This window comes from Manis pentadactyla, chromosome X, assembly GCF_030020395.1.
Source record: "Manis pentadactyla isolate mManPen7 chromosome X, mManPen7.hap1, whole genome shotgun sequence".
Classification (NCBI taxonomy): Eukaryota; Metazoa; Chordata; class Mammalia; order Pholidota; family Manidae; genus Manis; species Manis pentadactyla.
In genome coordinates, this window is record NC_080038.1 from 82,455,803 (window position 1) to 82,479,069 (window position 23,267).

Sequence of the window (23,267 nt, forward strand, 5' to 3'; positions counted from 1 at the left end):
ATGTTTAGAGAAAGAAGAAAAGGAATCACTTTTTTCCTCCAAGAGGAAAAAATTTTGGGGTATAGGACCACATAAACCAGACAGCAATGGTATTTTTAAGTTTTATACATAAAATATTAAATGATCATATTTGACTTCCCAGAATTAATGGGATGGGGGAGAGATGAGCATGACACAGAAGACAAATTATTTTGTGTATTATCCAAAATTACATGAACATACTATCACAACTAATGCAAGCTTACTAGATTAGGACAAATATTTTAAAATGACATTCAAAAGAACTGGTCTCTTATTGTCCTTAATAAATTCTTCAGGACAGTGTCAGAACCAAGTATATTATTCTGTTCAAGAGAAATGTTATGTATTTTATAAATCAAGATTACTTTTAAAATTTCATCTTAAATATCAGCCATTTGTTATATGTAGCCTATAATATTTCAGCACACACAAAATATTCCATAAAATAAGATAGATAAATGATAGATAGAAAAAACTAGAGAGAGAGACATACACATAGATAAAAAAATATAAACATAAACTATTCATAGGAAGAGGGACTAGATAATTTCTAGACTTTATAATTTCTATTAGAGCATATTGACAAAGCTTTTCTCACTCATTTATAAATATCTTTTTTCCAATTTAAGAAAGTATGAATAAGTCATATTTTAAAATGCTATTGGTGAATATCAGTCAGTGAAAATGGTGGAGTAGGAAGCTCCAAAGTCCTTTCTCTTGTTAAAGAAAAAACATTCTGACATGTGGTAAAACTGTAAGGAATACTCTATGTAGCAGCTTTTCTATAAGTGTCAAGATTATCACAACAGGGGAGAAAAATAAGGCTCAACCCTAAATGTAACAAGAAAAAATGGGAATTTACAGATAAGTAGCCAGTTATGGGTATTGGTGAATGAAGAATTACTAAGAGGAGACATCAGGGGTGTGGAAATTCTTGCTAAATTGTCTTAGTATTCTTGCTGAAGGAAGGCCATTGATTTATACAACAAAGGTGGGGGATGAGGAATTTGATCAGATATTGAAGGTAAAGGATTCTCTCTAAAGTGAATTGACAGTATTTTTTTTAATGCTGGGAAATACAGATGCAGCAAGAACAGGGACCAAGAACAGCTTGGCCAGCAGAGAACATCTCAGAGGAGCCTGACAGGTTTGGCAAGGAAAAAGTATTTTTCAGTCTCTCTTCTTGTTCAAAGGAAAGAATAGACACTCTTTAGTTTGAAAATAAAAGCTAATTTCTGAGTCAGTCACTTTTTATTCAATAAAGTTCAGCAGAACCATTTGTTGAGACTTAGTAGGGTAACAAACTGAAATTTATGTATGTTGGTCTCAAAACATCCTTAGTGGCCCACACAACAGCAGCTTTAAGTATGAAGGTTGTCCTTTTTCCACCTAGAGTTTGTATGGCTTCTTTAGTTACAGGGAAGAAGATTAGCAACAGACAATCTAGAGTATCTATACGGGTCTGGGTTAGTTCTAGTTCTAGTCATAGGTTCTGTTTCTTACTGACTTTAAGTCAGAAGAGTGGTAGAAAAATTAGAAATGTTAATTTGGAGAGTCATAACCAGATAATGAAGGAGACTAGAATAATTGAGAATTTGGTAATTTCTCACAAAATGTGCAAGAAACTAGGACCCAGTCTAATTTACAAATAGCATAACCTCAAAGACAATGAAGAGGACTAGAATCTAATAACCCACAGGGGTATGCTATAGTTTTCTACTGAAACATAAAATTTATCTCTTATAGTCTACCCTCTTTTGGATCAAAGATATCCATAGTAAGGTTATTCTTTTTTTACAGAGTATCAAGTCTCATTAGATTTGGCATGATTACTTATGTAAGTGCAGCAAAAATGGTAATTGACTACATAAACCTTTTTAAGTTTGCCTTACTTGAACTTTTCATGCAGAATCTCAGATTAGACTTTTAAAAACCACACAAGGCTAAGAAGCCAAGCCAAGAACTGACCACCTTATTCACCTGCAATACCTATATATCTCAGCAAATCCCTTTCTTCTTGAGGTCTGCCAAATAGACCTTCTGTATTCACCTGTAATGCCAGGAATTGTATAAGCCAGGTCAAAGGCTGCTTTATCCAAGAGGATTTTGAAAGCATTGGTTCCATAAAGTCAAGCCATATCTGATTTTATGAATCATTCTCAGATATGACATTCCACTCAAGTCCTTGGTTATATAGCCAGGGTTTCCAATTGTGTTCTGTTACAAAGAAGACAGATTCTTGTTAAACTGGAGCAAGTAATTATATTACCATGAAAATACTAATATTCAATAAGAATTTCTAAATTCTGAAAGGATCAGGAAAGGAGAAAAGACAAATGTTTCATGTCTATTTACAAAAGTATAACCTATTAATTGTCACATATATATTTTTTTGGTATCATTAATACACAATTACATAAGCAACATTGTGGTTACTAGATTTCCCCCCATTATCAAGTTCCCACCACATACCCCATTATAGTCACTGTCCATCAGCGTAGTAAGATGCTATAGAGTCACTACTTGTCTTCTCTGTGCTATACTGCCTTTCCTGTGCCCCACCCTATATTATGTGTGCTAATTGTAATACCCTCATTCCCCTTCTCCCTCCCTTCCCACCCTTCCCAGTCCCTTTCCCTTTGGTAACTGTAAGTCCCTTCTTGGGTTCTGTGAGTCTGCTGCTGTTTTGTTCCTTCAGTTTTTGCTTTGTTCTTATAATCCACATATGAGTGAAATCATTTGGTACTTGTCTTTCTCCACCTGGCTTATTTCACTGAGCATAATACCCTCTAACTCCATCCGTGTTTTTGCAAATGGTGGGATTTATTTTCTTCTTATGGCCGAATAATATTCCATTGTGTATATGTACCACTTCTTCTTTATCCATTCATCTACTGATGGACACTTATGTTGCTTCCATATATTGGCTACTGTAAATAGTGCTGCGATAAACATAGGGGTGCATATGTCTTTTTGAAATTAGACTCCTGCATTCTTAGGGTAAATTCCTAGAAGTGGAATTTCTGGGTCAAATGGTATTTCTACTTTGAGTTTTATGAGGAACCTCCATACTGCTTTCCACAATGGTTGAACAAATTTACATTCCCACCAGCAGTGTAGGTGGGTTCCCCTTTCTCCACATCCTCACCAACATTTGTTGTTGTTTGTCTTTTGGATGGTGGCCATCCTAACTGGTGTGAGGTGATATCTCATTGTGGTTTTAATTTGCATTTCTCTGATGATTAACAATGTGGAGCATCTTTTCATGTGACTGTTGGCCATCTTTGGAGATTTCTTCTTTGGAGAAGTATCTGTTCAAATCTTCTGCCCATTTTTTAATTGGATAATTTGCTTTTTGTTTGTTGAGGCACATGAGCTCTTTATTTATTTTGGATGTCATACCCTTATTGGATATATCATATATGAATATATTCTCCCATACTGTAGGATGCCTTTTTGTTCTACTGATGGTGTCCTTTGCTGTACAGAAGGTTTTTAGTTTGATATAGTCCCACTTGTTCATTTTTGCTTTGGTTTCCCTTGCCCAGGGAGATATTTTCATGAAGAATTTGCTCTTGTTTATGTTCAAGAGCATTTTGCCTATGTTTTCTCCTAAGAGTTTTATACTAATTGTTACATATTATAGAAAAGAGAACAAAGAGGGCTTTGTATATCCAGAAACAATATGCGAAACAAAAAGTATAATATTTCTCATAAAATCAATCCCATGTAATTAATTCTTTTGTGTTTTATCTTAGATTAGTAGATGTATGAACCCATCAATTTTTCTACTAGAGTTCTGGGCATCCTTGGTCCAGTAGCATAGTCCCAAAGTTATTTAAGCAATGCCATAAGAAGGCTATAGCCCAGAGTACTTTGGGCACTTGAGATACTTGTTTAAACAGGAAAGTTTTAAGTCTGGAACTCTAACCCAGCTTTGTAGAGTATACTCAGAACCTTAAAAGTCAAAATATGCTTTTACTATGCTTCAGTAGATTATCATCCTAAACACTGGCTCAGAAGTCAGACTCACCAATGGATTCCTGATTGATCAATCAGGTGCGAAGACAAAAGCTTCAAAGGTATTCACTTTGATCTTGAACTTCTCAGGCCTTAAAACTGTTATAAATGGATTTGTTATTTATAAGTCACCAAGTGTATGGTATTTCACTATAGCAAACCAAATGGACTAAGAGTCCATTTTATTTTATTAGGTATTTTGTATCAAATATTTCTTGTTTTCCCTATTGTCTCATGTCTATTGCTGCTGTGCCATCTAGTTATAAGGGCTCTAGATTATGAGCTACAAGTATAATCTCTAAGGATTTGGATTTGTCATGCTATTCCTAGATATACTCCTGGTGAGGAAGTTACTCAAGTGCTTTGTTTCCACAAAACACTAAAGAGGTTCAGTAGGAACAATTTACCTCAAATACAAAGTCAAAGGCCCTAAGCCTAGAACAAAGCTAGTAAGTAGTGATTTTTAATATATTTAAATCCATGTCTTTATATCTGTCACAATACTAGTACCAGTGAAAAGAAGTGCTAATGTTGTTTCTAAAGTCAGTTGAAAAAAATAAAAAAATAATACAAATAATAAAAAATAATTTCAAAATGACTTCTAGCTTGCTAGTGAACCAATTCTTTTCCTTAAATGTTTTCAGTCATTTCTTTGTATCATTCTACTTTTCTCCCCATCCAGTTCCATAGCTGTTGTTTGGTACAAATTCATTATTTATAATAATAGGGATAGCACCTTGAGAGTAAAACCATTAATAATGCAAATAATTGTAGAAACATGCAGAACTGCTGTCCTTATCTTAATTGGTAATACCCATATATGGTAAAATTATAAATTTGATGCAAAGTATATGGATACAACTTTCACATGCCCGCATATTAAACAAGAAACAAATGATTTTATGTACAGTTTCCTAGATCAAATAGAATCTAATAAGTCAAAATAGAGTGATTATAGGTGTATGATAGCTCCCAAATCAAGCCGTTCATATTTTGTGCTTCTCTTTCATTTTTTTACATAAAATATCTCATGCCGCATTTACTAATATGTCACTTTTAAGGTTGTCTCAATTTAGATTCAAGACTATCTTATTTTTTTAAAGTATAGCTTATATACAATATTGTATTGGCTTCAGGTATACAGCATAGTAATTCAAATATATATATATATATATATATATATATATATATATATATATATATATATATATATAAATGTTCACCACAATAAGTGTCATTACCATCTGTCAACACACAAAGGAATTACAGTATTATTGACTATATTCCCAAAGCTGCCCTTTCATCAGCTTGGCTAATTTACTTTATAATTGGGAGTTTGTATCTCTTTATCCCCTTCACCTATTTTGCCAATCCTTCCATCCCTCTACCTTATGGCAACCACCATTCTGTTGTCCATGTTTACAAGTCTATTTCTGTTGTTTATTCATTTGTTTTGTTTTTTAGATTCCACATATAAGAGAAGGCATGGTATTTGCCTCTGTCTGACTTATTTCATTTAGCATAATATCCTTTAGGTCCATTCATGTTGCAAATGTTGAGACTTCATTCTTTTATGGATTTTTAATATATTCCATTGTATATATGTACCACATATTCTTTATGTTCATCTATTGATGGACCCTTAGGCTCCTTCCATAACGTGGCTATTGTAAATAATGCTGTGATAAATATAAGATTGCATGTATCTTTTCAAATTAGTGATTTTGTTTTCTTTGGGTAAATTCCAAGAAATGCAATTACTGAGTTATATGATATTTCTATTTTTAGGTTTTTGAGGAACTTCCATAAGTAGTTTTCCATAGTGGTTGCACTGATTTACAGTCCCAGCAACAGTGCACAAGAGTTCCCTTTTCTCCACATTCTCTTCATTACTTGTTGTCTTTTTGATAGTAGCCATTGTTGACTGTTGTGAGATAATATATCATTGTGGTTTTGACTTGCATTTTTCTGATGATTAATGATATTGAGAATCATTTCATGTGCCTGTTGGCTCTCTTTATGTCTCCTTTGGAAAAATGTCTATTCAGATCTTCCACCTACTTTTTAATCAGATTATTTTTTTCTTTTTTTTGACATTGAGTTGTATGAGTCTTTTCATATGTTGGGTATTAACTCCTTATCAAATATATCATTTGCAAATATTCTCCCATTCAGTAGATTGCCTTTCATTTTGTTGATGGTTTCCTTTGCTGTGCAGAAGTTTTTAGTTTGACGTAGTCCCAATTGTGTATTTTTGCATTTGTTTCTTTTGACTGGGGATCAAGTCTGCTATTTTCAGGAGGATTTCAATGCATACTAGAGTCCAATTGTATTGCATTTAAAACAAAGATTGTATACATAATAAACTCAATTAGATCATACAGAATGGGTCAAAAGAGCAATTGGGCATTTGTGAATGTGTAATTATGTCTCTGAGTTTGTAGATAAAATTCTCATAATTTAGTCTGTGATCCATGAAGTATTTAGCCATTTTAAAAATACATTTGATGGGTCTACACAGAAGCAACTAGAAATAACTTATGTAGTGAAAGAAAATGACAGGAAGTCAGCTTTGCATTTTGCGGCTGGTCTGATAGCTAAATGTTACTACAAATATATTGCTGTTATGAAATGAATTTCTAAGGGAGCCAGAAGTATTTGGTAAGTGAAATCTCTAACAATTTGGGTAAAGACATTCAAAACCAAACATTATTTCTCTGTAATTTTGTACAGAATGTGAAGGATGGTTTTCTTTGTGGACATGCTTGCTTGTCATATTATAAATAATTGATTCTTTGTCCATATGTAAGCAGCAAAAACACAAAATAAAAAGAAGAAAATGTCTGCAGGGTAGAAAAAAACATATAAGACATTGGAACACGGCAGTGTGAGTAGGGCAGTGGAAATCTCCCAAAACCATATATATTTTTGAAAATACAACAAATACAACTATTCCTAAAAGAGAGACCAGAAGATACAGTACAACACCCTGGGTACATCTACATCTGTGAGAACTCAGTGCTTCACTAAGGGGGTAAGATACAAGCAGTGACCCGGCGGGACCCGAGCACCCCCCCCCCACCCTGGCTCCCTGGCAAGAGGAGAGGAGTCAGAGTGGGAAAGGAGTGGGAGCCCAGGACTGCTAAATACCCAGCCCCAGTTATCCGCACTGGGAGTGCAGACACACATTGCATAGTGTGCTGGATATTAGGGAAAAAGAACAGTAAGTCCCCACAGGTGGTGCCCCTGGGACAAAAGAAATGAGTGGTTTTTGAAAGTCTTAAAGGCACAGGGGCCTCACGGCTGGAAGGAAGCATCCCGGCAGAATCAGCCCAGCAGCTGGGAATCCCGGAACTCTTGGCGCCCTAACCCCCTGGGTGGCAGGGCAGCTCTGAAGATCCTCACAGTGATAAACAGTCTCCCACCCATTTCCCCTCCGGCGCTGCCCTGCCATAGCAGAGGAGCAGCCTGGGAGCAGCTGCACCCACAGTAACTGCCAACATCCTCCTCTGCAGCCACCCGGGATAGATTCAGAGGTCCCGCCAGTGCACAGCTGCCTGAGACAAGGCACTAGGGGTTGTGTTCTTGCAGGAGAGTGCACCTGGTGCAACTGACAATCCCTGCAGGGATTTGAGTTACCCCAATGGCTGCCCCTCTGGCGGTAGCTCAGGAAATACAACTGGAAGCTGCTCCCCATGTGCAGGTAACCAGCAGAGGCAACGAGGTGGGCAAGATGACCAGGAAGAAGGAAGGGATTTTGTTCTCCCAGCTGACACATGTGACAATGCCCACAACTACCTTTATCATCATGAAAAGGCAGAAGAACTTGATCCAGTCAAGAATAACCCAGACAACCCCTGAGAAGAAGCCTGGGAAGATATATTTTAATCAATCTTCCTGAAAAAGTATTCAAAATAAAGGTCATAACCATGCTGATGGAACTGCAGAGAAATATGCAAGAGCTAAAGGATAAAGTTGGGAGAGAAAATAAATAAATAAAACAATCTCTGGAAGGAGTTAAGAGTAGACTGGATGAGGTGCAAAAGTCCATTAATGGAATAGAGATCAGAGAAAGGAACACAGAGAAGCTGAGGCAGAGAGAGATAAAAGGATCTCCAGGAATGAAAGAATACTAAGAGAACTGTGTGACCAATCCAAATGGAAAAATATTCACATTATAAGAGTAGCAGAAGAAGAAGAGAGAGGAAAAGTGATAGAGTGTCTTTGAAGAAATAATTGCTTAAAACTTCTGCAAACTGGGGAAGGAAATAGTCTCTCAGACCAAGGAAGCCTGCAGAACTCCCAACATAAGGGACCCAGGGAGGACAACACCAAGAAACATAATAATTAAAATGGGAAAGATCAAGGAAAAGGACAGAGTATTAAAGGCAGCCAGAGAGAGAAAAAAGGTCACCTACAAAGGAAAATCCATCAGGCTATCATCAGATTTCTCAAAAGAAACCTTACAGGCCAGAAGAGAATGGCATGATATATTTAATGCAATGAAACAGAAGGGCGTAGAATCAAGAATACTGTATCCAGCATGATTGTCATTTAAATATGAAGGAGGGATGAAACAGTTCCCAGACAAGAAAAGTTGAGGGAATTTTCCTCCCACAAACAACCTCTAAAGGGTATTTTAGAGGGGCTGGTCTAGATGGATGCACTCTTAAGACTAAATTGATGTCACCAGAGAAAATAAAATCACAGCAAAGAAAGCAGACCAACCAAATACTAATTAAAGGCAAAAAATAAAATCAACACTCACAAAAGCAGTCAAAGGAAACACAAAAGAGTACAGAATAAAACACCTAACATATAAAGAATGGAGGAGGAGGAATAAGAAGCTAGAGAAATAAAGAATCATCAGACTGTGTTTATAATAGCTTAATAAGAGAGTTAAGTTAGACAGCTGGGTAGTAAAGAACCTACCCTTGAACCTTTGGTAACCACAAATCTAAAGCCTGCAATGGCAATAAGTACATATTTTTCAATAATGACCCTAAGGGTAATTGCACTGAATGCACCAATCAAAAGACACAGAGTAACAGAATGGATAAAAAAGCAAGACCCATCTATGTGCTGCTTACAAGAGACTCACCTCAAACCCAAAGACGTACACAGACTAAAAGTCAAGGGATGGAAAAAGACATTTCATGCAAACAATAGTAAGAAAAAAGCAGGTGTTGCAGTACTTGTACCAGACAAAATAAACTACAAAACAAAGAAAGTAACAAGAGATAAAGAAGGACATTACATAATGATAAAGGGCTCAGTCCAACAAAAGGATATAACCATTGTAAACATATATGCACCCAATACAGGAGCACCAATATATGTGAAACAAATACTAACAGAATTAAAGGAGGAAATAGAATGCAATGCATTCATTTTGGGAGACTTTAACACATCGCTCACTCCAAAGGACAGATCTACCAGACAGAAAATAAGTAAGGACACAGAGGCACTGAAAAACACACTAGAGCAGATGGACCTAACAGACATTTACAGAACTCTACACCCAAAAGCAGCAGGATACACATTCTTCTCAAGTGTGCATGGAACATTTTCTAGAAGAGACCACATACTAGGCCACAAAAAGAGCCCCAGTAAATTCAAAAAGATTGAAATTCTACCAACCAAATTCTCAGACCACAAAGGTATGAAACTAGAAATAAACTGTACAAAGAAAGGAAAAAGGCTCACAAACACACAGAGGCTTAACAACATGCTCTTAAATAATCAGTGGATCAACGACCAAATTAAAATGGAGATCAAGCAATATATGGAGACAAATGACAACAGAGCATAGCCCCAACTTCTGTGGGACAGAGCGAAAGCACTTCTAAGAGGAAAGTATATAGCAATCCAAGCATATTTAAAGAAGGAAGAACAATCCCAAATGAATAGTCCAAAGTCACAATTATTGAAATTGGAAAAAGAAGAACAAATGAGACACAAAGTCAGAAGAAGGAGGGACATAATAAAGATCAGAGAAGAAATAAATAAAGTTGAGAAGAATAAAACAATAGAAAAAATCAATGAAACCAAGAGCTGGTTCTTTGAGTGAATAAACAAAATAGATAAGCCCCTAGACAGACTTATTAAGAGAAAAAGAGAACCTACACACATCAACAGAATCAGAAATGAGAAAGGAAATATTATGTCGGACCCCACAGAAACACAAAGAATCATTAGAGAATAATGTGAGAATCTATATGCTAACAATCTGGAAAACCTAGAAGAAATGGACAACTTCCTAGAAAAACACAACCTTCAAAGACTGATTAAGGAAGAAACCAAAAATTTAAACAGACCAATTACCAGCAAAGAAGTTGAAGAGGTAATCAAAAAACTACCCAACAGCAAAACCCCCAGGCCAGATGGATTTACTGTGGAATTTTATCAGATTTACAGAGAAGACATAATACCCATTCTTCTTAAAGTTATCCAAAAAATAGAAGAGGAGGGAATACTTCCACACTCATTCTGTGAAGCCAGCATCACCCTAATACCAAAACCAGGCAAAGACCGGACCAAAAAAGAAAACTACAGACCATTATCCCTGAAAAACATAGATGCAAAAATACTCAACAAAATATTAGCAAACCGAATTAAAAAATACATCCAGAGGATCATACACCATGACCAAGTGGGATTCATTTCACGGATGCAAGGATGTTACAGCATTCGAAAACCTACCAACATCATCCACCACATCAAGAAAAAGAAGGACTAAAAGCATATGATCATTTCCACAGACACTGAAAAAGCATTCGACAAAATTCAACATCCATTCATGATAAAAACTCTCAACAAAATGGGTATAGAGGGCAAGTACCTCAACATTATAAAGTCCATATATGAAAAACCCACAGCCAACATCATACTGAACAGTGAGAAGCTGAAAGCTTTTCCTCTAAGATTGGGAACAAGACAGGGATGCCCACTTTCCCCACTGTTATTCAACATAGTACTGGGGGTCCTAGCCATGGCAGTTAGACAATACAAGGAATTCAGATCGGTAAAGAAGAAGTTAAACTGTCACTATTTGCAGATGACATGGTATTGTACATAAAAAACTCTAAAGACTCCATTCCAAAACTACTAGAACTAATATCAGAATTCAGCAAAGTTGCAGGATACAAAATTAACACACAGGAAATCTGTGGCTTTCCTATACACTAACAATGAACTAATAGAAAGAGAAATCAGGAAAACAATTCCATTCACAATAGCTTCAAAAAGAATAAAATACCTAGAAATTAACCTAACCAAGGAAGTGAAAGACCTATACCCTGAAAACTACAAGACACTGTTAAGAGAAATTAAAGAGGTCACTAACAAATGGAAACTCATCCCATGCTCCTGGCTAGGAAGAATTAATATCATCAAAATGGCCACCCTGCCTAAAGCAATCTATAGATTCAATGCAATCTCTATCAAAATACCAACAACATTCTTCATCAAACTGGAAAAAATAGTTCTAAAATTCATACGGAACCACCAAAGATCAGGAATAGTCAAAGCAATCTCGAGAAGGAAGAGTAAAGTGGGGGGGATGTCGCTCCCCAACTTCAAGCTCTAGTACGAAGCCACAATAATCAAGACAATGTGGTACTGGCACAAGAACAGAGCCACAGACTAGTGGAACGGAATAGAGACTCTAGACATTAACCCAAACATATATGGTCAATTAATATATGATAAAGGAGACATGGACATACAAAGGGGAAATTACAGCCTCTTCAACAGCTGGTGTTGGCAAAACTGGACAGTTACATGTAAGAGAATGAAACTGGATCATTGTCTAACCCCATACACGAAATTCGAAATAGATCAAAGAACGGAAAGTAAGTCATGAAACCATAAAACTTTTAGGAAAAAACATAGGCAAAACTCTCTTGGACATAAACGTGAGCAATGTCTTCATGAATCCATCTCCTCGAGAAAAGGAAACAAAAGCAAAAATGACCAAGTGGAACTATATCAAGCTGAACAGCTTCTGTACAGCAAAGGACACCATCAGAAGAACAAAAAGACATCCTACAGTATGGGAGAATATATTCATAAATGACAGATCCGATAAAGGGTTGACATCCAAAATATATAAAGAGCTCATGCACCTCAACAAACAAAAAGCAAATAATCCAATTAAGAAATGTGCAGAGGACCTGAACAGACAGTTCTCCAAAGAAGAAATTCAGATGGCCAACAGACACATGAAAGATGCTCCACATCGCTAGTAATCAGAGAAAGGCAAATTAAAACCACAATGAAATATCACCTCACAGCACTAAGGATCTCCACCATCCTAAAGACAAACAACAACAGATGTTGGGGAGGTTGTGGAGAAAGGGGAACCCTGCTACACTGCTGGTAGGAATGTAAATTAGTTCAACCATTGTGGAAAGCAGTATGGAGGTTCCTCAAAAAGCTCAAAATAGAAATACCATTTGACCCAGGAATTCCACTCCTAGGAATTTACCCTAAGAATGCAGCAGCCCATTTTGAAAACGACAGGTGCACCCCTATGTATATCTCAGCACTATTTACAATAGCTAAGAAATGGGAGTAACCTAAGTGTCCATCAGTAGATGAATGGATAAAGAAGAAGTGGTACATATACACAATGGAATATTATTCAGCCATATGAAGGAACAGATCTTACCATTTGCAACAACATGGATGGAGCTAGAGGGTATTATGCTCAGTGAAATAAGCCAGGCGGAGAAAGACAAGTACCAAATGATTTCACTCGTATGTGGAGTATAAGAACAAATAAAAAACTGAAGGAACAAAACAGCAGCAGAATCACAGAACCGAAGAATGTACTAACAGTTACCAAATGGAAAGAGACTGGGGAGGATGGGTGGGACGGGAAGGATAAGAGGGGGGCAATAAAGGGGGCATTATGATTAGCATGTTTAATGTGGTGGTGGGCACGGGGAGGGGTGTGCAACACAGAGAAGACAAGTAGTGATTCTACAGCATCTTACTATGCTGATGGACAGTGACTGTAATGGGGTTTGTGGGAGGGACTTGGTGATGGGGGAGTCTAGTAAACATAATGTTCCTCATGTAATTGTAAATTAATGATACAAAAAAAAAATCTGCAGGGTAGTTGAAATTGAAAACAAGGTTAGAGGCCATGCTCAAGCTCTAAGTCTTCGTTTGGAAATCATTGATAATCTTGTTCTATTATTCTCGCAGCCCAAAGGAAGACTCCTGACTCAAATGTCACCTACCACCTTGTTTTTTATTTATAGCATACATTTTGACTTCTTCTTTTCTTGGTATTGTATCATCAGTTTTCACACCGATTTATACAATAATAGGAGGCATTTTCCTGGGGAACTAGAGTGCCACCAAGGTAAATAAATTCAATGTATCATCTACGTAGAGTTAGAGCCAAAAAGTGCTCTGAATTATAGAATATCTTTCAAATTCGTACATTTTATATTTGTTATATACATATTATATATATATACACACACATATACCATTAAGTCCATTAAGATTATGTATTATATAAACCATGTGAATATACATATGCATGTACATATATTTAACTTATTATGTATACAGTTCCATGGCATTAAGAACATTCATATTACTATGCAACCATCACCATCAGCCTTCTCTAGAACTTTTTTATCTCCCTAAATTGAAACTCTGTACCCATTACAAAACACTATTCTTCCATCCAACCAGCCACTGACAACCATTTTACTTTTCAGTTCCATGAATATGAATATTCAAGATACTACATATAAGTAGACTTGAACACTATTTGTCCTTTTGTGACTGGCTTAGTTCACTTAGTGTAGTGTCTTCAAGGGTAATCCACGTGGTATCATTGTATCATTATTTCATTCATTTTAAGGCTGAATAATATTCCGTTGTATACGTACATCACATTTTGTTTATGTGTTCACACATGAATGGATATTTGGGTTGCTTCTCCCTTTTGGCCATTGTGAATAGCCCTGCTATGAACATGGGTGTGAAAATATCTGTTTGAGTCCTAGTTTTCAATTATTTTGGCTATATACCCAGAAGTGGACATGAAGGATCATATGGTAATTCTATGTTTACTTTTGAGGAACTTCCATACTGCTTTCTATTGTGGCTGCATCTTTTTCATTACAACCAGCAATTAACAGGGATTCAAATTTTTTACCTTCTTATCAACACTTGTAATTCTGTTATTTTGATAGTAACAGCCCAATAATTATGAAGTAGCATCTCATTGTGCTTTTAATTTGCATTACTCTGATGATTAGCAGTGTTGAACATCTTTTTTATGTGCTTATTGGCCATGAGTATATCTTTGGAGAAATGTCTATTTAAATTCCTCTCTTAGTTTTTAAATCAGATTGTATGGTTTTCTTTGTGGTTGTTGTTGAGTTGTAAGAGTTCTTTATATTCCGGATAATAATGCCTTATCAGTATGCACTCTGCAAATGTTTCTTCTATTTGCATCAGGTAAAAGGATCATTTGATACACAAAGGTTTTATTTTAATTTGATAAAATCCAATTTATCTATTTTTTTCTTTTATGACCTGTGACTTTGGTGTCATATTCATGAAGACATTCCTGAATCCAACTATGTGAAGATATGGTCTCTGTTTTCTTCTAAGAGTTTATAATTTTATCTCATGTTTAGGTCTTTGATACATTCTTAGTAAATTTTTGTATATGGTGTAAGTTAAGGGTTCAACTTCATTATTTTTCATGTAGGTAGCCAGTTTCCCCAGCACCATTTGTTGAAAAGACTGCCCTTATCCAACTGAAAGTCTTGGCACCTGTGTTGAAAATCGTTTGACCATAATTTGGAAGGATTGTTTCTAAGCTATCTATTATATTCCATTAACAGATGCACCTGTCATTGTGGTAGTATCACACTGCTTTGTTGCTTTGTTTACTGAAGCTTTGTTATAAGCCTTGAAATTAGGAAGTGTGAGCCCTCCAAATTTGTTCTTTCTCAAGATTGTTTTTATTACTTGATATGCTTTAAGATGTCATATGAATTTTAAAGTGGATTTTCCTATTTCTGCAAAAAACAGCATTAGGATTTTGATAGGGACTTTATTGAACCTGTAAATTGCTATAGGTAGTATAATATTGACAACTTAACAGTATTAACTCCTCCAATCCACAAACATAAGATTCTTTGTATTTATCTGTGTTTCCTTCATTTCAGCAATATTTTGTATTTTTCAGTGTACAAATCTTTTGTTTTCTTGGTTAAGTTTTCTCCAAAGTATTTCATTTTTGGTGCTATTATAAATAGAATTGTTTTCTTTATTTTCTTTTCATATGTTCACTGCTAGTGCATAGAAATGTAACTGATCTGTGACTTTGTATCAGGCATCACTGGCAAATTTTCTATTAGCTCCAAGTTTTAAGAGTAACCTTAATTGGAAAAACTGGTCTTGCCAATAGAATTAAAGATCTCAAAATTATATTATCCCAGATTAACTGGGTGGGCCCTAATTTCAATTTCCAGTGTCCTTCAAAAAGACAGAAAGGGGAAAGACACACAGATATGGGATAGAAGGCAATATGAATACCCATGCTAACATGGAGGTAAATTGAACATGCTTCTAAAAGCCATGGAACATCTAGATCCACCAGAAACTACAAGATACAAGAATGAAATCTTGCCATTTGCTACAACATGGATGGACCTAATGGGTATTATGCTAAGTGAAATAAGGCAAATACCCTTTGTCTTCAGAGGCAAATAGCATATGTCTTCACTTATTATTAATTCACAAATACACATGATTTGAATTATATGCAGAACCTAAAAAACAAAAATCAACAACAAACAGAAAAGAAATAGACATGTAAACACAGAGAACAGACTGTTGGTTGTTATAAGGGAGGGGGTGTGGGAGGATTGGCAAAATAGGTGAAGGGGATAAAGAGGTACAAACCTCCAATTATAAAGTAAATTAGCCAAGGGGATAAAAGGACAGCATATGAAATATAGTCAATAATATTGTAATTCATTTTTATGTTGACAGATGGTAACTACACTTATTGTGGTGAACATTTAGACATGTATATAATTGTTGAGTTGCTATGTTGCAGATATGAAAAAATATAATATTGAATATAAACTATATTTCAAAAATATAACAATACCCCCCAAAAAAGAATAAAGGCAGATTTGTAGCTTCAAAATAATAATAGAGATATTATGGTGACTATTAATATCAGATGAAATATACTTAAAGCCAACCTATTACTAGTGATAAAGATGATCATTTCATAAAGATATTAATTTCAGTTCATCCAAAAGACAAAAAAGGACTAATATGCATGCATTTAATAAATTCAAAATCCTAGAACAAAACCAGACTTAACTAAATGGATAAATAGGTAACTATACAATCATAATTGGCGATTTTAACAGCAGTGTCTCAACAATTGACAGAACAATCTACAAAGCATCATAGATATTTTAGACATGCCTATCAATTATTACAAAATCAATATTTATAGAACATGAGACATTATAATTTCAGAATACATATTTCTCAAGTGCATGTTTTATGTTTATAAAGATGGACCACAGATTGTACCATAAAACACATCTCCATTCATAAGTATTGAAATAGTAGATGTTTTCTAATAAAAACAAGAATAATTATAAAATCTAAAATGTTGAGAGATAATAAGGGTTAATTGCCTTTCTTTCTGTCTTCTGAGAAAAGAAATGGACAGCTTTTATTATTTACTGTCTTACTAAAGATGTTTGTATGCAAAACACCTAGGAGAACAGAGTTAATGTTTAGAAGTAATGACATCACAACTCACTTCTTATTGGTTGAAAGTACAATGCTTCATTTGCATAGGGCATAACCAATCAGAGCTGAGGTCTATCTAACTAAGTGTACTTTTGAATGGCTAAGTTGTATTGGAGCTTTTTTTTTGAAATTTACAACATTCTTGAAACTTTCTGAAACTTACAAGGGCTCTGAAGCTTCTTGAAACTTACAAGGAACTTGAAATTTACAGGATCCCTGAATTCTATCTGCCTGTGTCCCTCTATCACCTGCCTCAATTTGACTTCTAGTCTCTACCCTATATTGACCCTTTGGTTTCAGTGTTTCTTATCATTGCCTTTAGGATAGTCCTTTACCTTAGATGAGAGACACTCAATCATCACATCTTTTCTGAGCCTAACGGGCTCAGGAAATTTCTCATCCTGACTCTACCCAACAGCACATGGGAATTAGTAGTGTTCTGGAGACATGATAAGAATGAAAGAACAATTGGCCCTTTAAAACAGTTTTTTTTTGTGGGTCTGCTTTTATAAGGATTTTTTCAATAATTTATTGGAAACATTTTCAGAGAGATGGGATAAATTTTTTTTTTCTTTAGCTTATTTTACTGTCAGAATTCAGTGTATAATACATATCACATATAAAATATGTGTTAATTTACTTTTTATATTATTATTAAGGCTTCCTGTCAAGAGTAAGCTGTTAATAGTTAAGTTTTGGGAGAGTCAAAGTTATGCATAGAATTTTAACTGCACAGGAGTTTGGCACCCTTAATCCCTGTGCTGTTCAAGAGCCAGCTGTACATGTATAATAGTGAAAATGTTTTTCAAAGAATATAGGGCCCCCTGTTATTTGATAATTGGAAGTTGACAATTTATAGCAAAATCAGTAAGGTAGTGAAAATAAAATATTCACCTAAGTTAGCAAAAGGAAGACAAGGTAAATGATGGAAAGATAAGACTTTTAAACTCACTTAGTAAAATGTCACAGTCATATATTATCTCCATGCAATGTTGTCAGATTAATAAAAATACAGGATATCCAATAAAATTTTAACTTCACAGAAATGACTTTTTTTAGTGCCAATATGTCCTAAAACATATTTGACTATATTTGGTACACACTTATACTAAAAATGTATGCACTGTTCATCAGAAATTAAAATTTTACTGACTGCCCTATACTTTATCTGGCAATCCTATCTTCACATAGTTACAATTTTGGGAACAGAATATAGTTAGGATTTTATTTGTGATGAGGCAAAATTTATGAACTTATAGGTATTCTCAGCCTTTATTCTTCCCCTGCCATCTAAAAACAACTCTAGGATTGCCATTTAAATTATTCCCTCCTCCCACCCTCTGGACTGAATTTTGTTTGGTTGCTAGGTTGCCATGTTTTGTGGACATTATGATGCAGAGTTAAAAAGAACTGTGAAAGGGGTATAAATGGAGAGGTAGAGGGCAGAAGGAAAGGAGGAGAGCAGCCCTGGCTTAGTGAAGCACATCATTTGGAGGGATTTGTATTATTGAGAATGGAGATAAAGGGTAAGTTGAAAGAGAAGAGGAAAATACAAGGGATTTTAATAAGTACTTAGTCTGTGTATCCTTTTTATAATGTTTAAAAGTTATTTTGAAATTATCCTTCGTTGCTTGATTTATTTTCTTTGAAAGAGTTGCTATTCTGAAACTTGTTCCTTTGGGTTAGGCCTTCAATATATTCACATATGATTCTGCAAATAGACTCACATGGAAAACAGTACTTTGTTTTATTTACCAGTAGACTTTTTGATTAACAAAAACATTTTAAATGTACAACAAATTCTTTGGGGAAAGAGAAGTTATGTTCCCTCAAATGATAGAGTTAGAGCATAGTGGGAGGTTTCCTGACATATCAGTACATGGGACTAAGAAGGAATATGGTAACTGAGGATATGTTATTCAAGAAAATGTGAAAGTGTATTTTGGAGAGTTTGTCAGAAGGGAAAGATGATACATTCAATTAATGTAAGGAAGTTTTGACTGAGCTAATGAACCACTGAAGCAATTTGGTGTATTTTATTTCTAAATTTTTGGTACAAGGAAAAACATACCTCCCAGAGCATGTGGGCATTGGAGGACATACAGTTTGACTAGAGTAAAAACTTCCCTCAATTTGGAGGCTAATTGAATCTGATTTAGAAAGGTTCACAATAGCCAGGTTAATTGCAAACACTGTATATGTATATTTTAAACTTCAACAACCCTTGTATGTAAAAATCTAATTCAGGAGGGAATGTCTGAAAACCAACCCTGGCATTATTTATGGTTTTATATCACTTTATATCACTTTTTACAAAATTAACCTTCATAAAGATCAAGTTCTCTCTCTTTGTGAACTAGAACAATTTTGCTTTTCTGTCTGATAAACAGGGAAGTGTTCCTTTCAGTAAATATGTATCTATTGCCATTATATACAAAGAAATAGTCTAGGTAAGTAAAGAACATAAAATATAAAGAACAGAGAACAGGAAAAGTGATTAGAAGATTGTATTACTGTATTGCTTAAATAAGCATACACATATTTGGCTGAGTTAAAAGAAAATGATAAAATAAGTCAGTAGACACATAACGCTTGCTGTTTCCAAACACAAATCCAGGTACTAAAAGATAAAGATTAGAATGTTGTATAGAATACCCCAGGAGCTTGTTGTGCAATCTCAATGAGGATGTATTTTTTAAATTAATAAGAATGACCTTAAGTACAGAAATTTCTGGTGTGACTTCTTTGCAGAGGACAGCAAACCTTCAGATATAGCATCGTTTGTTGACAAGCCCATCTTAGTATAATCTTATAACATAAATCTCTGTGATAGATATGAGTATATGCACTGGATATAACTTATTTAAAAAGCCAGTGCAGAATATGGGAGGTACAATGAATCTCATAGTTAGCCTGGGATATGGAACTGGAAGACCCTACTAACGACAAAAGAAGAAATGGTACTTGGAAGTAGGAGGGGCAGGAGCTTACTAGTCTCTCTCTGTTTTATGAAAATATCTTAATTTGTTTTCAGGGTACATCTGACAACATCTACATGGCCAGCATGATCTTCAGTTCCCATTAAATTACTGGATCCAGCCTTACTGTGAAGCAGCTGGTCCTATTCTCAAATTTCGTGAGTTCAGTTTGGTTATTTGAGACATTCTTTTAAATGTATACTGTGTTTACTGCCTTACCTTGATTATAAGCGTGATGATGCTAAGATATTTTGGTAGAGAGCTTCTCTAGTTGACAATCTTGAACATGTTAAAGTCAGTTAAACTCAGTAAGGAAACACTCCTTGAAATTTCGGGAGTGTATTGAAGACACTGGAGAAAAAAAAAAGAAGAAGACTAGAAGGTCAAGAAATATGCCTTTAGAATACCTAAATTTAAATTTTAAGAAAAGTAAAAAATAAATTAAGAAACACAAATTAGATAAGATTAAAAGAAGCATAAGGGTAACAAACTATCACATGGGACAGAAGTCAAGGAGGAGTGTATTTAAAGTAGGGGAAGATATTGTGTACAGTTCCATGACCTTGGTAGAACAGCACTGGAGAGTTTAACATACAGGATAAAATTTCATTGTGATCACTGTCCTCTGTAACAACTTTAATGTTTGCTTGATATTAAAAAATTGTCACACTGGAATTAATATAAAGTTTTGGAAAAAATGAAGGTTAAATTGTAAGTTACATGTGAGTTAATTTACAAAAGAACAGCTGTATTAGAACAGAAAAGGTACGTTGAGTGAATAGAGGGAATAAAGTTGAACAAAGGTCAGGTAGATTCAGATTATGGAGGGTCTCTGAAGACTGTAGTATGAAATAAAGACCTATGTCACATTATACCTTTAAATTCACTTTACCTACCCACAAATCCTGTATAGATTAGCTCATAAAAACTAGCCATGAAAAATGGAAAACATATTTGTCAGTTTCTCAACTTACTCCAGGTTTGTTTTCAGCACACCTGAAATTGTTTTTGCCACGATTACCCTTAGTAAAAAACTTCCCCACCCATTTTCCTATTCTGAAGAAATTTTCCAACTCAAGTTGTCCTAAATCCCCACATAGAGAGGAATGTAAAATATATGGTTGAGATAATTCTTATCTACCAAAGGTGTTTGAGTGGGTAGATGACATAAGAAGAGAAATAGGTAAGAGGGAGGATTGAGCTGAGAGTTTGGAATCAGGGAAATCGGCTAATATCAGCAATAAAGCAAAACATGATGTGTTTTTCATCTTGACTTTCCTGACGCAATGACAACACAAACGAAATGGTGAATTTGAAAGATGTTTGAGTAAATTACTTAGAGTTGGGATTTACCTATTCAGCTTTCTACTCTCTTACCTGCTCTGTCTTTCCCTCCCACATAATTCGTAATTGTTGCTTTTTGCACCAAACATTGCTCAAAAAAAAAAAAAAAAACAGAAAAAAGAATGAAACAGAGGAAAACACCCAAGGAAGTATAGCTGTTCATACAAATTCAACCATTTCATTTTCACGTAGGCCTTCATTTTCTCCAAAATTTATATACTCATAAGAAACTACCTTCTACTTTAGTCTCATTTTAAAATTCCACATCAGTATTTTGGATCTGTCATTAAGTGGAAATTCTATTTAATTCACCATCCAAAAGGGAATACTTAGGCTTCTTATTAGAGACTGACTACATGTGCTCTAGAGCATACAGTACATTCCTATATTAGCCAAATGAGAGTTTATGTTATTCTAATTATATAAGTTCCAAAACTAAGTAATGAGAACACCTATTTAATAGGAATCACATTTACCTTCAGTTTAGATTTTTCCATGTTTTATTTTGTGTGGGTCTGTGACTCTGATATTAATGGTGTGATAAATTTATGTGTATATATATTTAAAAGTATAAGAAAGCTTAGAAATAACATATCCACCTGCTTTTTGCCAGTGCTAAAGAACTAACTTCTTATACAGTGGGCCAATCCTCAGCTTAACAACTCTTTCCTTTCTCATAAATAGAAACCAGGATGACTTCTACTAAAGAAGGAAGTGATGCAGCTGAAAATGCTTTAAAAAATTCAGAAAATGTGGCTCCAAATGACTGTAGTACAGATATGGAACCTTCATTTGCTGATTCTAATATGTCTCAGGTGGAAAGCAACCCAACAGACAGGGAGCTTGACCCACCAACCTCTCAGGAGAATGCTGTTCCTCACACAGCAGAAAACAATGAGCCTGAAGTAGAGAAGACCCAAAAAGATGCTCCAAAAGAAGATTTAAAAGAAGAAGAGTCCCTTCTAATTCAGATCACTGTCCCTAGGAAACTGATCTTTCTCATGTCAGGAATAAGGAGAATTACCTATCTGTGTATCCCACTAGTAAAAATGATAAAAAACAATCCCTTGGCTAATAAAGCAAAATTCTCATCATGAAAAGTGGAGATGAAAACAAGTGATATCTGTCATAGCACCAGAAATCACAATATTCCTCTGCAACTGCCAAGTTTGAAAAGAATCCGTTTCCTTAAGAGTGATGAGAGACGGAGAATGATTCTCTGCTGTGTGCGAGATATTTCTCACAGGCTGCAGGTCATCAAAATGCCTCATATGTAAAGCAAAAATTTATAGCATTTCTTTCTCATTCAAATATTGCCACCCATGGGGAGAGAGCCATAATATTTGCAAGATCTTTAAGGCTGTATAACTACTATCCCCTCTGTGAGAGAATGACATCAGGAAAATCTTGCAAATCAGCTGATACTGAAAGGAAGGATAGATTCCAGATTATTGTAAGGCCTGTGTTACGTATCCCATGGGTCCAAAAACAAGATGCTCATAATAGCAAAGCTTTTGAAGAACATTTGAGATATCACCATAACATGAGAGTTGTGATCATAAACACTGATATTGGTTGGAAATACCTATGTCCCATCTGCAGGAATAGCTTCAACAGTTTTGTTGAATTCAGACAGCATTCCTGCAACTCTCCTAATAATTAAGTTCACTGGGGTGAATTCATTTTAATATTTAACTTTTAAAAATCCATAATTCAACTACCCAATTGACACAAAATTGCATGAAAAAATTGTTAGTAGTGTTAAGTGGAGTTGCAGAAAGGAACACAAAATAATAGGATACATCAGAAACACCTCTGAGAAAAGAGGAAAAACTCATAAGGAAACCTCTGCTTATACTGTGCTATTATAGAAAGATCTTTAAAATATCAGGTCCTTGATCTGTATTGAGACAGAAATTGAACTAAGAAAAATTTTTCACTTTCTATACATCCATTCTGCATATAGAAATGTTTTTAATGTTATCATCTTCCAAGTTACAGGACCCTGACAGTGATACTAAACATATCCTTTCAGGTGTTTCTAGGGGCTCTGTTAAATTTAATATCTGAGTGTTCTTCATA

The 23,267-nt window shown here is 35.1% G+C and overlaps 1 protein-coding gene across 1 annotated transcript; it reads left to right on the plus strand.

Moving 5' to 3' along the window:
* Positions 1 to 21,877: 21,877 nt before the first annotated feature.
* Positions 21,878 to 22,848, plus strand: CPXCR1 (CPX chromosome region candidate 1). The gene is given in 3 exon segments (XM_036929143.2): positions 21,878 to 22,184; positions 22,245 to 22,400; positions 22,403 to 22,848. Coding segments are annotated over 3 exon segments (909 nt in total).
* Positions 22,849 to 23,267: the final 419 nt, after the last annotated feature.